This window comes from Marmota flaviventris, chromosome 1 (genome assembly GCF_047511675.1).
Source record: "Marmota flaviventris isolate mMarFla1 chromosome 1, mMarFla1.hap1, whole genome shotgun sequence".
NCBI lineage: Eukaryota > Metazoa > Chordata > Mammalia > Rodentia > Sciuridae > Marmota > Marmota flaviventris.
This window is the reverse complement of record NC_092498.1, coordinates 215,795,209-215,821,381: the sequence shown is the minus strand read 5'-3', so window position 1 is coordinate 215,821,381 and position 26,173 is coordinate 215,795,209. Positions and strand designations below refer to the sequence as shown.

The window sequence follows — 26,173 nt, the reverse complement described above, 5'->3', positions numbered from 1 at the left end:
TTCCTAGCTCCACCTGCAGAAATCCCATCACTTCTCAAAAACCCAGTTTCTCTGGGATGTTTCCTGATAGTCCCAGGAGCTAGGTGCTTTGAGCAAAAGGGACCAGATAATCTCATCAGGGGAGTTCCTCCTTCCTCCCCCTGCCTCAGGGCCTTGTGTCCTGCTGTGAAGTCTGGGATGGATGACAGGGTGCCAGTCTATCCTTCTCTTTCTCGACTAGGAAGAGAGGTGGGCTCAGGTGACCCGGGATTAGGAGAAGGGAGTTTTGAAGCTGGCGGAGGGGTGGGAGTGCAGGGTCCTGTGAGGTTGGAGCAGAGGCCTCTGAGCACCTGGGAGCCAACTGCGCCGGTGGGCGTGGCTCTGGGCGCTGAGCCGGGTCAGCAGCTGCGCCTCTTCTCACAGATGCAGCCGTCCATTTTACTGCTGCATTGTGCGTCGTTCCACAGCCCCGAGTGCAGCATCATGACACAGTCTTCTTGCCTCCTTGAGTCATTGGGCTCTCCCGTGTTCCAGTGGCTGCCAAGGTGAAGTAGGGCGCTGCTGCAAGGCCAGGCTGAGGACGGACCTGGGGTCCAGCCCTCCTTCCCAGCATCTAGCCTGTTTATGGCTTGGGGCTAACCTGTTCACCCTGAGTGTCTAACTTGAGCATGCACCTGGGGTTATTACTTTGGGAGCCCAGAGTTTAACCCTCCTCAGCCAGTTCCTACGATCTGATGTTCCCATCCCTAAGAATTTAGCCCAAGCCAAGGAGTCCCCGAGAGGTGGTCCAAAGCACCTCCCCTCGGGTCTGATTTGTCCCTCTCCCCGATTCTCACCAGGAGTCCGTCCCTCACCTGAAGCTGAGCGGGACTCCATCGATCCACTTGTAGCTCTGAACCTTGCCAGAGTGACGCACAGCCCTCAGGCCCAGCCAGTAGCCCAGGCCGCGAGTGTGCAGACTCAGGAAGCCCTGGGAAGGAGCGGGGACCTGAACCCAGGAGTCCACCGACCGCCCCAGGACCCGAGCCACACACGGCACACGCCAGGTCCTCCTGCTGAGCTCCTCCCTCTCGCTACCTGCTCCTCCAGGCCCCCGATGATCACCAGGTGAGCGCTTAGGTTTGCACAGAGGCGCAGCGACGCCTCCCACGAGCTGGGTGGCTCCGAGAAAAAGTAACAAGAGCCCTGGAAGGTCAGCCAGGACTTGGGGCACGGCTCACAGGAACCTGCAGGGTGGAGGGTCAGAGAGGTGGGCTGTTCCCGGGTGGAGCTCACTGAGCACCGGGTGGGTGGGTATCCCCCACGGGCAGAACCACCGAAGCCAAGTACAAGGGCAGGGCCTGGTGGAGAGTGGCACTCCGAGGCCCCGGCAGGTTCTGCTTGCTTTCCGTCCCCTGCGTTGCTCACCGTTCTGGAACTTGATGCCCTCCAGCACCCGGAACAGTTCAGTGCGGACGTTCTCTCGGTCCCTGCCGGCTTCAGCCAAGCCCTGGGTCACTGCAGGGTCAAGGGAGTTGAGATTACAGTGGAGGTTAGAATCAGCCTGTCATGGCCAGGTAAAGGTCAGGTCCCGGTGGATGTCGACCTTGACAACGACTGTCATAAGAGGGTAGGGTCCGGCGTGGCTGGGGTGAGGAGTTGTACTCAAGGTCAGAGTCCAGCCATTAGGATCTGGTCCAGCCATGGAGGTGGGCACGATCAGGGTCAGGGGTCAAGGTCACTGGGGCCAGGGCTGAGGGTCACGCCCCTCACCGCGCTCCTGCAGTTCTTTCAGGGCGCTCTCCTGCTGTAGCACTTTTGCCTGTGTCTCCCCAAGCTCAGTGAGAGTGGTCTGCAGTTTCGCCTTGGTCCCCAAGCCTAGGAAGGACATGATACAGGTGGGTGGGACTTCTGAGGCCAGCCCGCCTGCCCCCACCAGCCTGCCCCCACCAGCCTGCCCTGATCCACCTGCCCTAAGCCCACAAGCGACTGCCAGGCCCCCTTCTTACAGCAGCTGTTGCAGGCTCCGACCTCCTCCTTCAAGGCACCCAGCACCACTGTCTGTTCCGAGGCTGGAATGATGTCCCCACGCGCATGTGTACTTCGTCACCTGAAGGGACTCAGGGGACACCCTTCCCCCACTATGAGACCAGCCTCTGGGTCCTCTGTGTCCTCACCCAGCTACTCCCCGGGCTCAGGACCCTGGACATTCCCACCCCCAGCCCCCAGGGCCCACCGCTCTGCACACACCGTTCGTCTCCAGCAGGTCCTGTTGGCCCACCAGCGCCCGGCGCTCCACAGAGGCTGCAGAGAGAAGCTCCTGCAGGCCCAGCGGGGCGACCCGGGAACATCCCCTCACCCCAGGGGTGCAAGGACCCCGTCTTGGGACCCACAGGGGAAGCAGGCCGGCGTACGACACACATGATGATCACATGTGTGGAAGGGAGACAAACGCACGGGTGGGTGCGCCCAGCCCAAAGAGGGACAGCCAGTCTATGCAGGGGTGGCACATTCAGATCCAGGCAGGGGGCTGGGATCATGGAGGGGGTTGGAGCAATGGAAAGGGCAGACTTAGGTCCTCAAGAAGGGGTCACTCACCCTTGGACAACAGAATGCTCAGAATGAAAGCCCATAGGATTGTGGCCACCAGGAGAACCAGGGCCAGGAAGAAAAATCGTTGCTTGCAGTGCTCCCAGCGTCCCCAGTGCCCTAGGAGAACACAGATGGACTCCTAGGGCCCAAGCACTAAACCCTAGGCTGTGGCACAGAGAGGTTAAATAACTTGCCCACCATGGCACAGCCCCTGAGCAGCAGAGTTAGGATTTGGATCCAGGTCTAACCGGGTCTATGGCTGTGGGGTTTTTTCCTGAACCCATTGCCTGGGTCTTCTTGCCTCCTCTCCTCCATTCCCCATCACACCCCAGACACGCACTAGGAACCCCAGGAGACCAGCTAGGCAATCCATTACTCATACCTCCAGGGAGGTCCTGGGACCCGCCGCCCCACTTGCTGTATCCAGCATTGTCCATGGTGAAGCAGGAGTCCTGTGAAGGGGGCAGAGATATAAATTTAGCCCCCAGCCCCACCCTGGCCACACCCACTCTCTCTTCCTGCCTTCTGCCTTCCCATTTCCTTGGCCTCCATTCCTGGTAACAGGGAAACATTTGCCGACCAATCGAAGGGCCGGCTCCTTGCTGGGCTGGGACATGGTGGGGGGCAGTTCCAGCCTCCCGGGCCTGGTCTCTGCAGCACGCCCCCAGGCTGGTGCTGTGGCTTCTCTTCAGAGCTTGGTCCCTCACTCTTTGGGGGCTGGGTTTCCTCCTGAGTTGGACCTGCTGATCCCAACCAAATTCATACCCCTGCTAGATCCTGAGAAAGCCCCTCCATGGGACCTCCCCAGCCAGTGCCAGATCCGCACCCCGCCCCCTCCATTTCCCCACAGGTGCTTCTCAGAGGTTGGGCCTGACCCTGACCTGAATTCAGTCTCTCTTGGCCAGAAGGGAACAAATGGAAAAGTTTCGGGGTGGCCCGTTAAGCTCCTGGATTCTACTGCTGGGTGGGGGCGGGGTGGATGGGGTTGTATGCAGATGTAGCTTCTACAAGCCTCAGTTTTCCCTCTGTGAATAGGAGGGGACGATAACAGGGCCTCCCTCAAAGAAGGATAAAGAAGTGAGGTCATGCATGACAGACCCAGCGCCATCTCAGGTGCGAGAAAACCACTAAGTGAGCCAGGTGTGGTGGTGCACACCCACAGACCCGGCAACCAGGGAGGCTGAGGCAGGAGCATCACCAGAGCCCAGGAGCTTGGGGCCAGCCCCGGCAACCTAGCAAGACTCTGCCCCCAACTCCTAAAAACAAATCCCACTAATTATTATGCATTTTTCCAACAAATATTGAACCCTTACTGTGAAGCATACTCTGAGTATTGGGTACATCAAGGAGCAGATTTCTTTGTCCTTGGAACTCAAATTCACTGGGGTGGTCAGGGGATAGACCCTATACTAAATAGACAGCAGTTTAAAAGCACATTTTATAGAGGAGTGTGCTTACCGAAGGGTAAGTGGGCCTCTCAGTGGATATTTGGCAATGTCTGGAGACATTTCTGGTTGTTAGAATTTGGTGTGTGTGTGTGTGTGTGTGTGTGTGTGTGTGTGAGATTGACATTCGTGGGTAGAGGACAGAGATGCTGCTCAAAACCCTACAATGCACAGGACCACCTCTGTCCCGTGGCAAAGAGTGATCCTGCTCCAACTGTCCGTCATGCCCAGAGTGAGAACCCTAAAAACATATATTAAAAAAATCACAAGTGTTATAAAAGAACCAAACCTCAAACAGAATTAAGGGCTTGGAGGATTGGGCAGTGGGGAGGTGACCAGGAGACCTGGCTGGGAAGCTAAGTTTACTTGATACCATTGCATTTACTAGATTCCAGCCCTCTTGGGGATATGTATATGCACCCTCACTTCTTAACAGGCTTTAGAAATAATTGACATTATTCACACTTCATTTAAAAAGTTAACTCAAGGGTTGAGGTGTGGCTCAGTGGTGGAGTGCTTGCCTAGCGCACATGAAACCCTGGGTTCCATCCCCAGCACACCCCCCCCCCCCGCCAATTTTTAAAAAAAATTTGATAGTTTTCTTACTTCTTTCCAGAAAGGAATGAGAGAAGCATTCATGGTCACATAAAATGAAGAGAAAGGAGGATTCTTTCTTTCTTTCTTTTTAAATGTTTATTTTTTAGGTGTAGATGGACACAACACAATGCCTTTATTTCTATGTGGTGCTGAGGATCGACCCCGATTCCCGCCGGTGCTAGGCGAGCGCTGTACCGCTGAGCCACAATCCCAGCCCAGATTCTTTTTTTAAAGCAGATGACAAAGGACACAGGAGGGTGGGGAAGGGAGCATGATTCTAATATATAGGCTTAGGCACAACATTCAGACCGGGGTCCAGACTTGATAAACACAGGTCCTCGTTTTGTTATTGCAGGGAAGAGGGTCAGACACCTGGAGATGGACAAGGAACTGTTCAACAGAATCTGGGGAAGGACATGTGGAACCAAGTTCACATAGAATGTTCCAGAAACACAGTATCAGATTTTCTACCACTGGGCTGAGGGTATATGGTATGTATGTATGAACCAAGTATGTGTAAGTCGGAACACGAGAGGACATTGCTCCTCTTCCTAGAAGTCTTCTCCTTCTGAGATGTAAGACTCCTTTTGCCTCCATCATCAGAAAAAGGAACCGTGTCAACAGGTGCTGACAGCTGACTTACCAGCAAGACATGACTATGTGGCAGAACTTTCTGGAAAGGCACACCCCAAGTGGCGCTTAGTTAGAGGAAATTAAAAAAAAAAAAAAAGATTGCAAAATTTCTGTCTAAGGCAACCATCAAAATGTGTTCTTAGGAAAGGATCCGGATGGGATTGTTTCATTAGTTATTTTGGAGGAGAACCAATTCATTCATGTGGGGGGTCAGCAGATGTTTCCTGAAAGGGATCCCATTGGAATGGTGCCTTCAAGGACAGGTACATGGTCGAGGGGAGAAGGGAGCAGGGCAGGAAGGTGGGTCTCTGATTTATGCCTAGAGCCGATGTAGCCTTGAGGAGCTCGGTGGAGCTTTCCTGCTGCTCCACAAAACCCAAAGCTGCCCATCCCCGGCCCCATGCCCAGGACTTGCTGCAGGGGAAGGGAGGTCCCAGGTACGAGGCTGGCCACAGACCCCTCACCTTTACTTCTGCCCCAAGACAGGGAAGGGAAACCCTTTTCTGGGTGTCATGGTGGGTGGGAAACACGTGACCAGGGAATTTTAAGACAGTGGAGCTCACATAGGGAGCACAGGGAATCACGAGGACTGGCGGCCACTCCTGAACGTACCTGAAGGATCCCAGAGGGCTTCTGGGAGGAGGGGATGCCCGGAGCAGGCGGCCATTCTGGAAAAGGTGGGGAGGGGAGATTCCCAGGATGGCATCAGCACGTGCACAGATTGGAAGAGTGAAGGAACAGGACTCAGGAAGAAGCGAGATAGTCCAGGGGTAGGATTTTGAGTTTGGGGAGCAGCTGGTGCTAGTGGCAAGGACAAAGGTTTGGAGTAGAGGAGAAAGAAGGTAAAGGCCACCTGATCGAGCCTCAAGCCAGGGCCACTCTAGGGTGTCCATTCTTTTTAGAGAGAGGAGGCTCCTATGACCCAGGAACCCATTTCAGTGCAAAGGACGCATTATGCTTTGGTTATGGCTCTTTTTGCGGGGATGGGGGGTGGTACTGGGGATTGAACTCAGGGGCGCTCCACCACTGAGCCCCACCCCCAGCCCTATTCTGTATTTTATTTAGAGACAGGGTCTCACTGAGTTGCTTAGTGCCTCACCTTTGCTGAGGCTGGCTTTGAACTTACGATCCTCCTGCCTCAGCCTTCCAAGCCGCTGGGATTACAGGCACGCACCACCGCACCCGGCTTGGTGGTGGCTTTTTTAGAAAAAAAAAATTGTTTATTTTTTCACGTGGTGCTTAGAATCCAACCCAGTGCCTCACGTGTACTAGGCAAATGCTCAACCACTGAGCCACAACTCAGCCCCGCTCATTGCTCTTAATATCGACTTTGATTATTATGATGAAAAAAATGAGTGTGTCAAGAGATCTGCAGAACACAATGCGCCTGCCTTCCACTCCGCTGTATTCCTGTTTTGACACCATTGCATGTTTCAGATCCTTTTAAAAGTAAATATGACAAATATAGTGTGAGTCTTCTTCTAGGACTTCCAGTCCGTCTCTGGTCTCATTCCCATTTCCTTCCCCAAGGCTACTTCCCTCCCAGGCTCGGTGTTTATCACATTAAAGAACACTTTAACTGTGCATGCACCCTTGGATGATATTTCGGATTGTTTTGCCCATTTGGAAGCTAAGTAAACACGCTCCCACGTGGTCTGTATCCTTCCGGCTCTTGTTTTTGTCTCTTCCACATTTTGAGATAGATCGATTCAATGCTCATTTTTCATTAAAAAGAAGATAAACACAAGAAAACGAATGCTGAGCAAACACAGGAGGCGATTTCCTTAAAGGCAATTTCCAGGGATCTACAGAAATGGTTTTACTTAATGATAACATGAGAACCATCTTCGGTAAAAATCAAGAACAAACAAACAAATGAAAAAAAAAAAGATGCCCACTGAGTGGGGGGGGGGGGTTGGTTTGTGTCCCACACAAAAGATAAGTTAAAGCCCTAATCCCGGGTACCTGCAAATGGGACCTTGTTTGGAAATGGGTCTTCACAGATGTAATCAAGTTCTGGTGAGGTTAGGACAAGCTCGAATCCCATAAGCCCCTGTCCTTCAACCAAGAGAAGAGACACAGATAAGGTGTTGTGCTGGGACAGGAGGGGAGAAGCCAGGGCTCACCGTCCGCCTCCAGAAGCTGGCAACAGGCAAGAAGGGTCCCCTCCATGACTCAGAGGGACTCTGTCTTGTGGGAACTCTGTCTTGTTTCAGACGTGACCTCCAGAACTGTGAGACAGCACACTTCTGTGGCGTTAAACCACACAGTATGCAGTGCTTTGATAGGGCGATTGGCACCTACCGAACATCTCCACAAGGTCACACGCCAGGTAACCATGTTTCCATCGGTGACGAGCCACACAGATTGCAGAAGACGGTACCACCCATGACATCACAGCCATCTCAGTTTGTAGGAGCATCCTCTATGATATCTGCACACGGGCAAAAGAGCCTAACAATGCTTTTCGCCCAATGTACTGCATGACTTTAAATATGAGAAAAATATTTTGGTAAAATCAAGAACAAAATAAAGATGCTTCTCTTGCTTTCTGCCAATGCAATAAGAAAATAAATATTGGAAAGCAAAAAGGAAAGTTGACAGTCCGTCAAAGCTGGGATCATTTATCTAGAAATTGCTAAGGATTTAACCTCTGGACTAATTAAAGATTGTGGCAAGATTAACCTTTAAAAAGACAACTTTCTCATGTTCTAGCAATTAGCATCTGCAAAGGAAAGAGAAACCAAAGCCCCTTCGCCAAATAGGAAATACTCTTGGATGCTGAAGAAAAATCACGTTAAGAATATGGGGTTGGGGGGCTGGGGGTGTGGCTCAAGCGGTAGCGCGCTCGCCTGGCATGTGTGCGGCCTGGGTTCGATCCTCAGCACCACATACAAACAAAGATGTTGTGTCCGCCGAAAGACTAAAAAATAAATATTAAAAAAATTCTCTCTCTCTTAAAAAAAAAAAAAGAAGAAGAAGAATATGGGGTTGGGCCAGGTGTAGTGGCGCACACCTGTAATCCCAGCAGCTGGGGAGGCTGAGGCAGGAGGATCACGAGTTCAAAGTCAGCCTCAGCAATGATGAGGTGCTAAGCAACTCAGCAAGACCCTGTCTCTAAATAAAATATAAAATAGGGCTGGGGATGTGGTTCAGTGGTTGAGTGACCCTGAGTTCAATCCCTGGGGCCCCCTACCCCCCCAAAAAGAGTATGGGGTCGGTGAGCAGCTCAGTGGTGGAACATTCGCCTAGCATGTGCAAGGCCCTCGTAGCACTGAAAAAAAGAAAAGAAGGAAATTCATGAATAAATCAGTTCATATGTTTGTGAAACCATCACCACCCACTATTCCCAAATTGAGACTGTCCAGTAAACACCAACCCTCCATTCTCACTTCCTAGTTCCTGGTGCCCATGATTATAACCCTCTGTCTTTATGGATTTCTCTAGGAACCTTAAATAAATGAAATTCTAAGCAGTGTTTTTGAGTCTTTTTCAAACTTTTTTTTTTTTTTTGGTAGTGGAAATGAAACCCAGCACCCCACGCACGCTAGGCAAGCGCTCGACCACCAGGCTGCACCGCAAGCCTCTTGCAAATTCTTATTTTGATATAGATTCACGATGAGTTGCAAAGACAGTCGAGAGTTCTGTATATTCTTTACCCAGTTTCTGCTAATGCTAATATCATGTATTATCATTATACACTTGTCAAAATGAAGAAATTAATATTGGTATTAATCCACCATTGGTTAAACTGCAGGCCTCATTTGGATTTTACCAGTGTTCCCACCGGTGCCCCTTCTCTGCTTGCTCCATCATCCCACCCGGCATCCCACACTGCCTGTGGGCGGCGTCCGAGTTCGCCAGGGCTGCTGTGACGAATGCAGCTTCAGCCAGAGAAGCTTACTCGCTCACAGTTTTGGAGGCCAAAAGCCCAGGATCAATATGAGCAGATGTTATAATTTGGATCCAAAATGTCCCCCAAAGACTGGTGTGTCTCCAGCTTGGTCCTCCTGGGAGGTGGTGGAAACTTTAAGGGGTGGGACCCAGCGAGAGGTCTTCAGATCACTGTGTGGATACCCTCGGAAGGGATGTGGGGCCTCATTCCCTCCTTTCTTTCTCGTGTCCCAGCTCTGAGGCGAGCAGTCTGGCCATGGCTGCTACCATGACGTGCTGCCTCACCACAGGCCGTAGGGATGGGGCCAATTGATCAAGGACTGAAGCCTCCAAAACTGTGAGCTGAAACAAACCTTTCCTCTTTGGACATGGATTTCTCTCAGTTATGTGTTACAGTAACAGAAAGCTAGCTAGCACAGCATGGTTGGTTCCTTCTGGGCTGTAAGGGGAAGGGTCTCTTGTTTGTGTCTCTCCTTGGCTTGTAGATGCCACCTTCTCTCTGACATATCTTTCATGAAGTGGAAAGTTTTGAAGAGTAACAATCAGGCATTGCTTTGACACTTTATTGCCCTTGTAAAGACCTCATTGCCAAGTATGGTCACATTCTGAGGTACTAAGAGGTTAGGACGTCAACCCATGATTTTTTTTTTTTTTTTTTTTTTTTGCAGTTGAACCCAGGGAGCTCTACCACTGAATAACATTCTAAGCCCTATTTGAATTTTGAGATAAAGTCTTGCTAAGTTCCCCAGGTGGGTCTCAAACTTGTGATCCTGCTGCTTCAGCCTCCAGAGTTTCTGGGATTCCAAGTGTGAACCACCATGCCCAGCAACATAAGCATTGGGTTGGAGGCACTGTTCAGCCCATAACAGTCACTTTGTCTTCTTGATCGCCTCCAGACTGTGACAGGTTCCTGCTGCTGTGATTTAGTGATTGGTTTTAGTGTGTCCCCTGAAGTTCATTGGTGGGAAGCTTGGTCTCATCTTTGTGATGTAGTGTGAGACGTGATGGGACCTTTAAGGGGTGGGGCTTAATGGGAGGTGGTTAGGTTTGGGGGCATCATTTTTTGCAAAGGATTAATGCCAATGTCATGAAGTGAGATAGTTCTCTGGAAAGTGAATTTTTATCAAAAGAGGAAGCCTGATTAAGTATTATAATGCAAAAAAGAAAGTACATGTAGAAAGGCATAAATTGGCGTGACCAAACTTTATATATGGAGATATGAAAAATTGTACTCTATATATGTAATAAGATTGTAATGAATTCCACTGCTGTTGTGTATCTTTAAAAATAATAAAATCATTAAAAGATAAAAAAATAAATAAAAACAAAAAGAGAGAAAGCCTGGCCCTTCCGTATTCTGTGGTTTCCTGTCTCATACATGATCTCCTTTTCTGCTTTCTCCACGACGCCATCTGCCATGTTGTATCACAGCCAAGAGGGTCCTGGACAAGAAGCTGAACTGATGGGGTTGCATGGCCTTGGACTGTCAGCCCCCAAATTGAGCTAAACAAACTGTTTTTCTTCATGAAGTTCCCAACCTCAGCTATTTTATTATAGGAACAGAAAATGGATGGATACACCTGTCTTCTTCTCTTGTCTTTCATGAAGTGGAAAGTTTTGAAGAGTAACAATCAGGCATTTTGCATTGAATGATCTTTGATTTGAACTTTCATGATTAGATTGAGGATATGGGTTTAGGGGGGGATGTACCACAAAGGTAATGTGCCCTTCTTTCACACGATATTGGTGGGTCCAGTAGGGAAATACATGATGTCCACATGATCATGACTTGTCACTGGTGATCTTAGTTAAGGTGGTAAATGCCAGGTTTCTCCATAATAGAGTCTCTATTCACCCCCACACACCTGTTCCATGCTGTTTGATGCATCTTCAATGGTACTGATATTGTTCCTGAAGGAGAAAATCTGGTTCTTTGGAGGATAAATATAGAAAGATATATATGTCTACAGGTATCTATCCATACCTGTATCTATCAGATATCACCGTGACTTGGGGACCTACAAAACTTGTCCTTCTCCAACAAAACCAAAATCTTTGATATTTTATTTAGAGCAACAATTAAGGAAAATGTCTCTAAAAGCCATTTGATGCTGCTCTCTTCCTTGAAAGTGAGTCACCATGTCCAGCTGCCCTCACAGGGAGAACTGATTTCCAAGAAGGAGTAGATGTGTGAACATGTGTTAAGACCACAGTGGTCGTTAATAAGCATTGAGGGAAACGAGTTCACTGAGGTGGTGCAAATGTCCTGTTTCTTGTAACATTCTCCCCCATTAATTAGAACATCTGTCTCGAGATCTTTCTACAGCAATTATTGATGAGATATCCTAAGGATAATCCCACATTTCCTTTCTTCTTTATTTCATTTATTAATTGAAATCATTCTGTAAGAAAGAACAGATTTTCAAAAATGGACTTTAGTATTTAGATTCACAGCAAAAGTATAGATTTACAGCGAAATTACGTAGAGGGTGGGGGGATTTCCCATTCACTTCCCACCCCCACAAAAGCACAGCCTCCTCCATTGTCAAAGCCCCCACCAGGCCTAGGTTCTTTTGCAGCAGGTGGAACAATGTGCACATGTTATTGCCTCTCAAAGTCCGCAGTTTGCATTTGGGCTCACTTGTGCTGTGTGTTTTATAGGTTTGGACAATCCTGTGGGGGACGTCTCCACCAGTGCAGTATCACAGAGAAGATTCAGAGTCCCAACAATTCCCTGTGCTCCATTTATTCACAAATAGATTTTCAAAGTTCTATAGAGTATTGCAGGTAGAGTTTGAAGCCAACGTGGCAAGTGGATTATTTGGAATATCATAAAGAACAGGGAGAAGACCTTTTGAGATCAGAACATGGGGAAGGAGGGCACTGAGTTTTTCACTGGAGAGATTGACATGTTTTGGTCCCACGGGCACGGATGGCTTACTCAAAAGATCAATTAAAACCTAAAGAGCTATAGTCATTTAAAGATCATCTAAAAGAGAAATCGCACAAGAGAAGAAAAAAAGTATTTTAATAGAGAAGAAGCACGTCGGGCAGATACCAAGATGTATTGTAGACTTGGTCCAGGTTTCTCCAGAAACAGAGCCTGAGCCAAGTATTTGGATATCCACAGTTTAGCTGGGAGGTGATTCCAAGAGAAGCAGTAGAGGAGGGGGAAGAAAAGAGGGACAGGGAGGGGAAGGAAGGAGGGGAACAGACACAGGGGAGGTTGACAGGCATATGACTGACGTGGGCAGCTGGGACTCAGCCCCTTGTGCCTCTGGGAGGTGTATGGAGAGAGCCTCTGAGTTAGCCCCACTGTTGAAGGTCGATTTACTGAGATAGGATTCAGCCTTCGAGTTATTTATGAAGGGACATCCTTGCGGTCAGTCCCAGCAGGAGGAAGGGGAAGTCTATGGAGTTACTTTTACACCAAGTCGTTTTCCACTTCTCACTACAGCTTCCTGGAGCTGGATTACACAAGTTAGAAATCTCAGTTCCACAAGACGAGCCCAGATGTCTTCTGCAAGAGGGGTGCCTAGGGGAGCCACGCTTCAGCCAGGCCAACCATGAATCAGGGGCTCCCAGAACCCACTCCCAGTTTTCCAGATGGCTCACAGAAAAATACATGCTTGCATTCACTGGGTTGTTATAAAGAACACAACTCAGCCAGATGGAAGAGATGCCCGGATGGAGGGAAAGCGTGCGGCGGTGGGACGCTCTCTCCTAGTGGGCAGCACCTCGGACCCTCTCCTGTTCACCAGCCTGATACTCACCAAACCCCACCGTTACCAGACTTTTCATACAGCTCAATCTCTGCCCCTGCTTGGGGGACTCTGGCACTCTGGGCCACTATACACCTCCCCAGGGCTAAGTACCAGGCACCTCCAGCCCAGAGCCCACTGAAAAGACTCAAGCTAGCCATGCTTACGCGAGCTTCTTAAACTCTGCCTCATTTAATTGGTGCATGGGGCTGGAAGTTCCAACCCTCTAAAATCCTCCGATTTCCCTGGTGACCCCTCCCATGTGGAGGCATCCAAGTCCTACCATCAAACACCTCATTAGCCTGAATTCAAGTGGGCGCCCAGAGGCTCACTAGGAATTTTAAAAAGCCAACCCTGCCACTCAGGACCAAAAAGATATTTTTATTATGCCATTGGAAGGGAATAGGAGCAGGGAGGGGGACAGTCCAGCAGAGGAGGTCTGACAGCAGCCACAGAGGACTCCATGGGAGCTCTGGAACCTGCATGGTCCTTCAGGGGTGCCCCATGTGGACCCAACGTGGACAGATCTTCACGGGCCTGTACCCATCTGGGCTGCGCCAGGAAGGATCCCGGCCTTGGAGAAGGCAGCTCCCTGCAGTAGGGTCTAGACTGGAAGAGGCTGAGAGGTGTCAGCTGCCTCCAAGGAACTCCCAGCAGCGGGCCAGCGTGTCCCTCCCTGAAGAGAGCTGGCAGGCCTACTTCAGGGTCCACCAGGGTCACCCAGGGAGGCAGGGCTGGGTGTTCATGCTGCAGCTCCTGACAGTCCTTGATTGACTGGGGGAATGAATTCCTTCATGCTTCCAGCCTCCAGGGTGAGCTACGGCAACCAGGAGAGGGCCCTGGGCAAACGGGTTGCAGGGGAGGGTCATGGAAGTTGAGCAGATGGAGGAAAGTCATGCCGGGGTGGGATAGGCCCCGGGGGACATGGCAGCAGCTACACATGGTCATGCAAACCCTCTGGTCTCAGCAGGGAAGACGGAGTAGATTAGTGGAACACACCCAGCCCACACCTGTGAGAATGGGCCCCACTCCTGGGCACTGGATGGAACTGCAAAGGTGAGACACAACCACCCCTTAAAGCCAGGGGCAACCTAGAGGCCCAGGAGGGAGGGCCCGTGTCACCCCACGTGGGCTCAGCCCCACAGGGATTGAGGCATCCCAGAGAAGAGTCCCAGAGCTTGTATTAAAACCTCGATGTCCATAGGCAGGGGAAGGGCTTGGCATAAACCTGGGTGGAGTTCTGAGACCTGCAGGGCTTTTCAGGAGGCAGGCGTGGCGCGGAGGAACCAGCAGTCACTCCGTGGAGCAGGAAGCTGCAAATCTTTTGCACACCCAGAATTTCTTGTAATCACATGTGGAGTCCTTCCAGCCACTGCTTCGCACTTCCACGCAGTCCTGTCCGCCACGGTTGTTGGGCTGCCCTGGCATCCAGTATCTCGTGAGGCTGCAAAACCATCCACGTGGTGAGCCTCCACCCAGCCCCCTCCGTGCGCTGTCTCTGCTCCAGGACATGTGATGCTCTCACATCTGTCCTACAAGCCTGTGGCAGACAAGCCTTGTTCCGGACACCCAGTGACACGCCTGAGTCACTCGACCTTGGACCCTGCCCCTTGTTGGCCCCCATGAGAGGAATCCTCCTGCTAAGGGTGTGACTGTCACATGCAACCAACCAGCCTAGACTTCACACCCCAGCCACCTTGCTTGGGGGACTCTGGGCCACTATACACCTCCCCAGGGCTACGTACCAGGCATCTAGGGCCAGCACCTCCAGCCCAGAGCCCACTGAAAAGACTCAAGCTAGCCATTCTTACGCGAGCTTCTTAAACTCTGCCTCATTGAATCCTTCCGTGGACACCACAATGCAGGCCCTCGCCCACGGCGCCTCCACCCGCTGCCCAGCCCTGCCCTTCCCCAGGGGGCTGCCATGGATTGAAGTTGGCTCCTTCTTTTGAGATCCACGAGAATCTCAAGCTATCTTTTCAGTGGAATTGTCTTCTTGTGCCCTTGGTCTTGCTATCCCTCAGATTTTCTAGTAACACTCTCCGTTTTCAGTCACCCACCCAGGCTCCCAGCTCCTCCTGCAGCTCTGGTGGTGGAATTTCACCCAGTGGCCCTCTCCCGGCACAGGAGGATGAAGACCAGCTTCCTCAACTCAGTGAGTGTCACAGACTCTCAGGCCTAGGGGCCAGGGAGTGGGAACCCCAGGTGTAGCCCAAGCCAGAGCTTCAGAGCATCACCCTGCTCTCCAGGGAGTGCCCTTCGCCCAGGACCTACTTGAGTGACAGAGGAGAGCCATCCACCCAGTACCATGCGCCTTCCTTATTCAGGTCCGAGAGCCCCAGCCAGGCAGAGCCTTGGATGTCAGAAGTCTGCTGCAGGAAGCTCTGGAGGGGGGAGGAGGAGTCAGGAGGAAGCTCTGGGCTTATTTAGCAGCTTGTGATTCCCCAGTCTCTCGGTGGCAAGTTCTGCTTGCAGTCTGGCCTCCAGTCTTCTAGCATATGGAAGCCATGAACCCCCTCCTGTGTTCAGGAGATTGGGTCCTCCCTCATCTGTAGGCCATGGGCAGATGTGTTTTGGATGCACACTCGATGTGCAGCTGGCTCGCCTCTCACACCCTAGCTACATGTTCTGAGCACGTTTACATGAATGCATTCATGACGGGGTTAAAGTCTAGGGTCAGACCGTCCCTGCTCATGACAGCTGGTCACGCGCATCACCTCTTTTCAAGTCTGCATTGAATGACGGCCCATTGGTAGCTTGAAATCAGTCGTGATGGAATATCTACGTGGGGAAAGTCGGCAAGTGTAACTCATGAGCACGGCACTTCTGCCAGAGAGCAAGTTGTCACCCCTGGTCAGCGCACCAGTGGGGGCACTGAACATCTTTGTTGCTCCTCAAGCATTCACCCTTGACCAGATTTTGTGTGTCCCCTGCGAGCTGCCTGGGACCCCCTGTCCATGCCCGTCTCCTCCCTTCCACTGGAGGAAGCAGCCCCTGCTTCAAAAACCCTGTTCTGACCAACGTCTCCTCCCAGGTGGCCAGTGGCCAGATGCCTGCCCAGACCAGGATGGGGCCCACCATGCACCTGCTCCTCAGCGCTTTTGATGACGACTAGTTGGGCCCTCATTTCCTGGCAGGCGGTGACGGAGTCGTGCCAGTTCCGCTGGGACTTGGAGAAGAAGTAACAGTTTCCTTGGAAGAACGTCCAGTCCCAGGGGCAGGGGCGGCACAGGCGGTCTGTTGGGGGAGAGGGTCAGGCTTGACCCTTGCTGGGAGGCCATGTTCCCATGTCTGCCCACCTTCAAGCCCTGGAGAGTTAGGGACCTTGTATGACCCTGCACCTGGGTGACTGTCCCCTCCCTGGACCCCTGGCACCCAGGAGCCCCCAGGAGTCCTGGTGCCATCTCCTCCAGCCTGGGACAAGCAGGGGCTCCAGAGCCCAGGAGACTGGCCTGAGTGCCTACTGTGGGCACGGCCATCTGTGAGCACCAAGTGCCACTGTCACTGTTATCCTGTGTTCCCATTTCACAGATGAGGAAGCAGGTTCAGAGAGGGCTGGTTATTTAAGCAAAGCCTCACAGCACAGACCCTCTGAGGCCCCCAAGAGATGCAGTGTCTGGTCACTCACCAACTGCTGCCTTCAGCGGGGTCAGCTCCTGGTACACCTTCTCCTGCTTCACTAGCTCCTGCTCCTGTTCCTGGGAGCTGGGGACCTTGGAGACTGTGCCAAGAGAAAATAAGCTACAACTGTTGAACACCTACTGTTTGGTCATCATTTCTGAGAGCCAAGGTGTTGTTTAGTTCTGATTGAAGACGAAGAAAAGTGGCATCCAGAGTAGGCTGAAGCACAAGGTGCATGGAGCTGGGACCCTCGCAGGTCCTCCTCCCCCTCCCCTGCACTGATGTGGGGGGTGGGGGCAGGCAATCCCCAGGGAAGCTGCTGAAGGACCCCATGCCAGTTTCAACCCCATGTCCATCCGGGACCTGGCTGCCCCAGTCTAGGGCCCAGATAAGGGATCCCCACCCTAAGGCCTGCCCTGACCTTGGACAAGGGCAGCCACCAGGATCCCAGCTAAGACCGTGAGGCAGAGCAGCTGCAGGACCAGGGGGACGTGGCCATGGCCCAGGCACCCTAGGAAGAGAAGGAAGAGGTATTCCAGCGTCCAGCGCCCTGCCTCAGCCTGGCCACAGCCTGCGCCTCCCTGGGGCACAGGACTCCAGAGGATCAACCTCTGCCTGCCAGGATGCAGGAGTGGACACCAGCCTGTGTGCGTGGCTAAAGTCCTTGTCCCAGATTCCACTCCTTTAGGTCCCACTGTCGAGGGTCCTAATCTTACTATCCCAGAACCGAGTGCCGGGGGACCGTCCACCTCTTGGTCCCATCCCAGCTCTACCTGCCAAGCTATTGAATGCAGAAGTCAGTCGGAATCCTGAGCCTTCTGCCGAAGACCTGGTGCCGCTGGCCATCAGCAGCCCCTTCTCTGAGTTGAAAGTCTGGGGCCCAAGCTGGCCCCTTACACCCCACTCCCAACTCCCAGACTCCCAGCCCAGCCTCACCCAGAGGACCCAGCTGCTGCACCCTGGCTTCCTTGAAGTCACTCATGATCACCGCTGTCCCTTAGTGCCCAGGGCTGATGACACCACAGCCTTTATTCCCACCCCCTGAATTTACTGTACGTCAAGAAGAGAAACAGGGAACTGGGTAGGACACAGGAAGAGGGCAGAGGGAGGGGGCCGAGCCTGGGACACACCAGGACAGGGGCTCACATTCCAGGATCTCAGGGAGCGGCTGTGTGGCCTGCCTCCAGAGCAGGAGAACCGGTCCACTCTCGGGACGGCTAAGCTGTGGATGTTCTTAACAAAACCCACATCTTGTCAAGCTCCATACTTACCCCTTCTTCACCCATGGTGAGAGTGGGCAGTGAGGCCTCCCGTCCTCCCTGAAACATGCCCCCTCCGGCCCCAGGCATTGCTGCCTTGGTTTGCTGATGTCCTCATTTAGGGTGCTTTCTGTTGACTTGGGACTTGGGCTGAATCATCATTGCTTCTCTGTGTGTGTGTGTGTGTGTATTTAATGCATGAACTTCATCAGAAAATCCATTATCATACTGCTTTAAAAATTTAAAGTAAAAAACCCACGTAAGTGCTTGAATAGATTGAAAAAAAAAATAGGTAAAACACAACACGATTCCTGATTGAAACTTTTAAAAATACTTTTATTGATTGATTGGTTTCATGGGGTGCTGAGGATTGAACCCAGGGTCTCACCCATGTGAGGCAAGCACTCTGCCACTGAGCCACAATCCCAGGCCCTGACTGATACTTTAAAAATTCTTCGGCAACTAGAAATGGAAATGAAATGTCCCTAACGTGATGGTGGTGTCCATCAACCCCCCACAGCAAGACTCATGGGAAATGTCAGGAGCACTCTCACTGAACCCAGGGGGAAGCCAGTGTGGTGGTGCACATCGGAATCCCTGCTGCTCAGGAAACTGAGGCAGGAGGATGGCAAGTTCAAGGCCAGCCTGGGCAACATGGTGAGACCCTGCCTCAAAATAAAATTTAAAAGGGTGTCATTCAGTGGTGGAGTGCTTGGTTAGTATGCACAGGACCTGGGCTCAGTCCCAAGTAACACACGTGCGCGCACACACACACACGCACACACGCACACATCAGGAAAAAGAATGAAAAGAAAAACATCAAACATCCAGAGATCACACAGAACTCCTAAAACTCAACAAGAAGAACACACTGAAGTTTTTTTTTTTTAATATTTTTTAGTTGTTGATGGACCTTTATTTTATTTATTTGTAGGTGGTGCTGAGAATCGAACCCAGTGCCTCCCACATGCTAGGCGAGCACACTACCACCCAGCCACGGTCCCAGCCCCCACACTGAGTTAGTTTCCATGTGGCCCGATGATGCCATTTCTGGGAATATGACCAAAAGGATCCAAAGCGAGGATTCAAAGAGATAATTGTACAGTTGTGTTCGTCAGAGAGGCATCTGCTTCAGCAAAAAGGTGGAAGGAACCCACCCGTCCAATGAACCCACCAGAAATGGATGACCAGAAGCCGTCTACTCACAAAGCAGTGGACTATCACTCAGCCTTCAAAAAGAAAGGCCATTCTGATGACGCCACCTGTGAGCAGCGGGGACCTGCTGCGAGGTGGAAAAGACCAGTGCACAAAGACAAATGCTAGGATCCTTTCTTTGAGGGATGATGAAACCAGGTAACGGAGTGGTTATTCCTGCCGTTCCTGTGACCCTGGACGGCCTCAGCCTCCCAAGCCACCAGGATCACAGGTGTGCGTCGCCGCGCCCGGCTGCAAATGTTCTCACTGCCACTGAATTGTCCACTTTAAAAACTCTGTAGATGGAAAATGCTATATCGTTTGGATTTTACCACGATTAAAATGACACTTTTGAAGGACAAAAAAATTTCCCTTTCCCTACCTTAAAAGGAAATGAACTAAATTCCTTTTTCTCTTTCATTTCTGCTTTCCTTGGAATTTCCTGGTCTATACAACCAAACTTTTTACTCTGGTTCTTTTGTAGGTTTGTTTTGTTTGGATTTTTTTTTTTTTGTACTGTCAACTTAACCCGGGGGTGCTCAACCACTGAGCCTCATCCCCAGCCCTTTTTAATTTTTTTATTTTGAGACAATGTCTTGCTACATTGCTTAGGAACTTTCCAAGTTGCTGAGGCTGGTCTTGAACTTGCAATCCTCCTGCCTTTACTTCCTGAGCTGCTGGGATTACAGGCGTGTTCCTCTGTGCTTGGCTTTTTACTCCAAAGATTGGAAATTTCACCCCGTTTTCATAGAATGACAGGTGGCCCCACTCTAAAACTGACCACAAAACCTATGGAGATCAACTCCGCTGTTATCATGTTGTTCTTTGGCCGGGGAACTAGCCTTCCAGTAATAGCAAGAAACCAACACAAGAGAAGCCAAATGCCAAAAGCCAGGATAAGGAACAAAACGGCACAGGTAAGAACAGAGAGCAATGCGAGTTGATCATGGAGGGACATTGGGTCGACACTAGGGCACAGGAAGCCCGGGGTGGGGGGAAGGACAGTGAGGGACAGCGGGAGACGGGCCAGTGAGAAATGAAGGACGGAGACAGGCAGAGACCCGCACCAAGGTTTATTTGTCACAGATGACAAATAGAGGCCATCCCTCTCCAGAGAGGAGAGAGGCCCCGAGATGTTCGGGGTTCAGCTTTTGTGGGGTCGGGCTTTGGAGCTGGAGCTGTGGCGCTGTGGGACAGGCTGGGGACGTCAGAGCTGGGCGGTGGGAATTTTTTAGGTCGATGGCACCTGGGGCTCTCCAGAACCAAGGGGTCGTGTCCTAACTTCAAGTGCACCTGTGCAGCTGAATACGGTACATGGGGTAGGTCACTAACAGGGCGGGGGGGTCGGGTAAGAGGAAGTACAGGAAGCAAACTTATCTCAAAAGGTGGCGGTTAACATGGAAGCTGGCTGCTCAGATGTTAAGTCAAGACCCTGTGGGGTGGTTATTTTCCACCAGCGGTCCTCCAGCTCTGGCACCAGCTACCGGGGGCAGCAGCGGATTCCACCAGGTCTGGGCTTCCTCCCACAATACTGACTTCCTGCAGGTGTCTGCCGCGTGCAGGGGCTGACCCTGCTTTATCAGGCCAACCACAAAGTTTGGGTTCTTCCAACACCCTCACGTTTGGTAATTTTCCAGGTGGCTCAGAAAAAAAAATGTTGCTTATATTTTCTGGTTTATTATAAGAGATAGAATTCAGATGCAGACAAAGGGAAATGGTGTATACAGTAGGGGAAAGAGGGAGGAGTGGTGTGGGGCTTCCTGTCCCCAAGAGGGCCGCCTGCAGCTCCTCCCTGCCCTCACCAGCCTGGTCTGACCCGAGTCTCCTTGCTACAAGAGTCCTCCCAGAGCTCAAGGGCCAATACCACCCCCACCCCCCGGCTCCCCGGAGCTGAGCCGATGGGGCTCCAAGTTCCAACCTGCTAATCATCCATGTGGACTTTCTGGTGACCAGCCTTGTGACAAGGTTGCCAAGCCACACCCTAACTCGGCTCACTGACCTAAATTCAAGTGCACCTGTTGTCAGATCAGGCGAGGCGGCCAGCAATCAAAGGAGGCAGATTTAAAAGGAGGCTTTATTGAGATATCACTCCCGGGCAGAACTCGATCAGACCCACAGAGGGGACAGGAGAAGGGTCTGAGGAGAAACTGTGTGGGAGCTCGACCAGGCTGGACTTTTATGGGGCTTACAGCAGGAAGGGAAGGGCTTGGGACAGGAAAAGGTGTTTTTAGGGTCCCTTGTCCCTTGGAGTTGGTCGGGGGAGTTGGCTGAACTCCAGGATTGGCCAGGGGGTCCTGATGATTGACAGGCCTTAGTCAGGAGATCTCGCTGATTGACAGGCGTTTCCTCTGGCACCTGATTGATGTTCCTTTCCCGCCCGGGCTGCTTTGTTCTAAGTAAGTTGCCACCAAGTGGCCACCACCGACCTAACACCTGTGCAGCTGAATGCGAACAACAAAAGGCACCTCCTCATTCACAACCACAGCCAGAGAGAGCCCGTAGGCACAGGAGGGAGGGAGGCCATGGCCTAGTCTCTCTGGAGACGAGAAATCTCCTAGAAGAGACCCAGAGCTGGAGTTGAGATCTCTGTGCCTACACCCAGAGAGGAGAGGGCTGGCAGAAATGAGAGTGAAGTTCGGTCACCTGGCGAGGAGGTTGGAGCTGCTAGGGCAGCAGAGAGGGACTGGCTGTCACTCGTGGGAGCAGGAAAGTGCAGATTTTTTGCAGACCCAGAATTTGCTGATATCACATTTGGCGTCATTCCAGCCGTCGCCATCAAATTCCGCGCAGTCTTCCTGTCCCAAGTTGTTGGGCTCCGTTGGGTTCCAGTACTTCATGAATCTGCAAAGCCACCCGCATCATGAGCCTCTGCCCAGCCCCCTCTGTGAGCTGTGTTCTGGCTTCTGGAAACCATCTGCCCTGCACGCACATGCATGCAAGCCTTGCTCACGACGCCTAATGACATGCCCTGTCCCTTGTCGTCCCCCATGCTTAAAAGGGGCCCCCCCAAATCAGGGTGGGACCTTCAGACACAATCCAACCAGCATCCTAAACTCCACACCCCAGACACCTTGCTTAGTGGGCTCTTTCCCTTTTTCTGCACCCTCTGCCTCCCAACAGGCCCCCACATCCTCCCCACGTGTCCCCTGTGGTGTGAGGGACAGGGACACTCCCTCTCTTGGGACCTGGGAGTATAACAATCTGTCTCTTCCCCAGAAATGGTGCCCTGTGATTTTGCCTGTGTTGCGCCAGGCTGGAAGCTGCTCCTGCAGCTCTGATAGTAGAATCTGGGGCACCGGCTCTTCGGTCTGAACACGGGTGGGGAGAGCACCCCCCTCGGCTCGGCTCATGTCCTAAGCTCTAGGCCTCGAGGGCGAAGGAGTGGGGAGCAGCCCACCGACAAGTCAAGCCACAGCTTCGGAACCCCACCCTCCTCCACAGCGTGTCCTCATATCCCAGGATCCACCTGAGCGACAGAGGGGAGCCGTCCACCCAGTGCCACGTGGCTTCCTCATTCAGGTCTGACAACCCCATCCAGGTATGGCCTCTTTTCTTTGTAGTCAGCTGCAGGAAGCTCTGGAGAGGAAGAGGAGGAGACAGGAGGAACCTCTGTGCCCTATTGTCCTGCCAGTGTCTCCCAATCTTTTGGTGTGGGAAGTGCTTCTTTCAGTCTGACCGTCAGCTTCTTTCTAGTCTACCAGACCAAGACGCTCTCCTCCAACTTGTACTCAAGACGTCTGAGTGTCTCCCACGTCTGTATGCTGTGGGCAGTGTGTCCGGCCTGGCATACTGTACACACACAGCCGGCCTCACAACACACGCTTGGTAATATTGCGTGTTCGACTCGCCTGTTCTGAGCACGTCCATACAAACTTGCTCATGACTAGCGCTGGAGCCAGATTGTATCTGTGCATGACGGCTGGTCAGGCACGTCACCTCTTCTAGCTCTACAACAAGTGACATCCTATGGGTGGGCTGACCTCAGCCATGGTGGGAATATTTACACCAGGGAAACTTGCAGAGTGACCCACGAGGAACTCGCTCCCCACAGACTGAGTTGTTGGGCACTGGGTCAGCACACATGTGGGAATCTCTTGGCATTTCAGGTGTCCCCACACATTTAGAGTTTGTGTGAGGCTCCCTGCGAGCTGCCTGGGACCCCACCCGGCCACCCATGCCTTCTCCTCCCTTCCACTGGAGGAAGCAGCCCTTGCTCCTGAAAACCTGTCTGACCAACGTCTCCTCCCAGGTGGCCAGTGGCCAGATGCCTGCCCCGGACCAGGACGGGGCCCACCATGCACCTGCTCCTCAGCGCTATTGATGACGACTAGTTGGGCCCCCACTTCCTGGCAGGCGGTGATGGAGTCGTGCCAGTTCCGCTGGGACTTGGAGAAGAAGTAACAGTGTCCTCGGAAGAACGTCCAGTCCCAGGGACAGGGGCGGCACAGGCGGTCTGTTGGGGGAGAGGGTCAGGACCCGTGCTGGGAGGCCATGTTCCCATGTCTGCCCACCTTCAAGCCCTGGAGTCAGGGCCCTCACATGACCCTGTGCCCAGGTGACCATCCCCTCCCCACCCCCTGGGTTCCTTCCACCCAGTAGCCCCCAGGAGTCCTGGTCCCATCTCCTCCAGCCTGGGACAAGCAGGGGCTCCAGAGCCCAGGAGACTGGCCTGAGTGCCCACTGTGGGCACGGCCATCTGTGAGCACCAAGTGCCACTGTCACTGTTATCCTGTGTTCCCACAAAATAGCCCAGGAAACTGAGGTTCAGAGAGGACCAAGGACTCAAGCAAAGCCCCACAGCACAGACCCTCTGAGGCCCCCAAGAGACGCAGTGTCTGGTCACTCACCGACTCCTGCCTTCAGCTGGGTCAGCTCCTGGTACACCTTCTCCTGCTTCGCCAGCTCCTGCTCCTGTTCCTGGGAGCTGGGGACCTTGGAGACTGTGCCCAACAAATAAATTGCAACTATTAAACACCGACTGTGTGCCACAGCCCGCACGGGACCCCTACGGACATCACTTGTGTCTAATTAATGGATCCTGTTGGAGGATGAAGACACCCAGATACACCTGAACCAGGAGGGCGGGTGGCCCAGGAGCCTCCCTGTGCCTCCCTCGCTCCCCTGCGTAAGAACAAGCATCCAGAAGAGGCTGAAGGACCAGATCCTGCCTCCCCCACCTCCCCCTCAGGCTGCCCTGACCTTGGACAAGAAGAGCCACCAGGAGCCCAGCGAAGAGCGTGAGGCCGAGCAGCTGCAGCACGAACGTGTGGCCGTGGCCCAGACACCCTGAGGAGAGAGGGATGGGACTCCAGCGCCCAGCGTCCCTGCCTCAGCCTGCTCCGGGGACAGTCTGGCCCTGATCCCCAGGGCACTGGCTCCCAGGCTTCCATTTCGACCTTTCTGCGGCAGCCCGGCTCCCAATTTCCCCCAAAGGGTCTGGGGTTTCAAACTCGGGGTCTAGAGTCCCCGACCCAAGTGTCTTGGAGGAGCTGTCCACTCCTCCTCAGCCGCATGCCGGCTCTACCTGCCAGACTACCGAAACCAGAAGTTGACGTCATCTGCAGAATTCGGGTGCCTCTGGCTCTCGGCTGTCCTCGTCCACACGGGCAGAGTGTCAGACCACGCTGGCCGCCCAGGCCCCTTCCCCAGCTCCCAGAGTCCCAGCCAGCCTCACCTGGAGGACCCAGTGGCTGCATCCTCACTTCCTTAGAATCAGTCATGGTCACTGCTGTCCCCCAGTGCCCCGGGCTGCGGGGACCCAGCTTTTATTCCCACCCCACCCCTCTCTGGATCCACTGTCAGGAAGAGGAACAGGGCACTGGGGAAGGGCCCAGAAGAGGGTAGAGGGAGGAGCCTGTGCCTCTTCCACCCCACGGCGGGGGCTCGAGGTTCCAGCAATTTCTGGGAGGGGTTGGAGGTGGTCTGGGCTCTGAGGCAGATAGAACTGGTTCACTGGTGCTGTGGCCAGGCTACTGTGGTCTTTAAAACCAATGACTTATTTTTCTAAAAAGCGACTTTTTATTCCTTCTCCACTGTGGCAAGAGTGGGCTAGCAACGCCTCTGTTTCCCAGAAACACCTCCCCTCTGACCCAGGCTTTGCTGACATCCTCACTTATGGTGCTGACTTGGGACTTGGGGCTGAAGCACGGTTGCGTCTATGTGCTTCATGTCCCCTGCAGTGAGGCCCTTTTCTGCTTTCCGGTGCTCACTGGTTGAATCTCTCCAGCCTGTGATGGATGATCTGACCTCCTTTTTACAGTTTGGGTCAATTGGAAGCACAGCATGGTCAGGACACTGGCTCAAGGTCACACAGCTGGTGAATTGTGGAGCTGGAAATTAACCCTAGACAGTCAGTCCCCACAGTCCACACTGTGGACCAAAGGGAGTCACATAGTCTTCAGGAGAAAGCAAAAAAGAGTTCCTAGCAGCTGAATTCACCACAGTCCAAAATTGTGAGAACCCAAGTGGCCACCTATAGACAAATGAAAGAAAACATTGGGTCTTGGCAGATGGAAGTCTATACAGCCAAGAAAAAAAAAAACTATCAAATCATGAAACAACATGCACGTATCTCCCAGAAGAGTAAAGGCCTTCAGACATCCAGAACACACCCCTAAGACTGGCTTTGGTGCTTTTCCATTCCAAGAACCAATCTTGAAGGGGGGCTCCGAGTGGGGATTGACATGGAGGAGGATCAAGGACATCTTCAGTGTCCTGAGATGTTTTCACTCTTCTCCGAGAGGAGGCTGGAGGTGTGCTCTCATCGATAAAAGTGTCCTGAGACATGGATTGAAGACTTGCACCTTGTACTGGAGGAGTGTTATGTTCAATTTAGAAATTAAAAACACGTGCACAGGTTATGATGAAATACTGGATTTGCTGCCTTATTTTTAATATTTACATAGGAATTTTATTTTATACTAGTTTTGGTAATTTTGCAAAGGTAGCATAGACCTTTCCCGAGTCCTCGAGGGAGCTCCCCTGTTCTGGCACTCTGGCTGGAAGGTGGAGACCTGGCAGGTGCCCCATGCTGACCTCTTCCTGAGACAGGTACAGAGTCACTGGAAGTGGTATGTGGGTCTCGCCGTTTTCTCCAACGTCCTTCCTCTGCTACAGAATCCACCCAGGACACTGCTCGGATCAGGACATCACATCCCCTTTGGCTCCTCTGGACGGTGGCAGATGCTGTGACTCTCCTGTTTGGAAGATGCTGACCACG

The 26,173-nt window shown here is 52.4% G+C and overlaps 2 protein-coding genes across 2 annotated transcripts; both read right to left on the bottom strand.

The window, feature by feature from the left end:
- Nucleotides 1-331: 331 nt before the first annotated feature.
- On the bottom strand, nt 332-2,987 carry Clec4g (C-type lectin domain family 4 member G). Its single transcript, XM_027954840.2, has 9 exons — nt 2,933-2,987; nt 2,557-2,667; nt 2,209-2,262; nt 1,968-2,030; nt 1,732-1,836; nt 1,387-1,476; nt 1,057-1,205; nt 834-949; nt 332-516 (listed from the first exon to the last, which is right to left on the bottom strand). Exons 1-9 carry the CDS (start codon nt 2,985-2,987, stop codon nt 378-380), a joined length of 882 nt encoding a protein of 293 aa, XP_027810641.2. The 3' UTR covers nt 332-377.
- Nucleotides 2,988-13,278: 10,291 nt separating this feature from the next.
- On the bottom strand, nt 13,279-24,695 carry LOC114107566 (C-type lectin domain family 4 member M-like). The gene is made up of 13 exons (XM_071605067.1): nt 24,629-24,695; nt 24,154-24,240; nt 23,802-23,894; nt 23,256-23,407; nt 22,421-22,530; nt 21,649-21,795; nt 21,386-21,546; nt 17,438-17,491; nt 16,923-17,012; nt 16,509-16,601; nt 15,966-16,117; nt 15,155-15,264; nt 13,279-14,324 (listed from the first exon to the last, which is right to left on the bottom strand). Exons 1-13 carry the CDS (start codon nt 24,672-24,674, stop codon nt 14,174-14,176), a joined length of 1,446 nt encoding a protein of 481 aa, XP_071461168.1. The 5' UTR covers nt 24,675-24,695; the 3' UTR covers nt 13,279-14,173.
- Between the last annotated feature and the right edge of the window lie 1,478 nt (nt 24,696-26,173).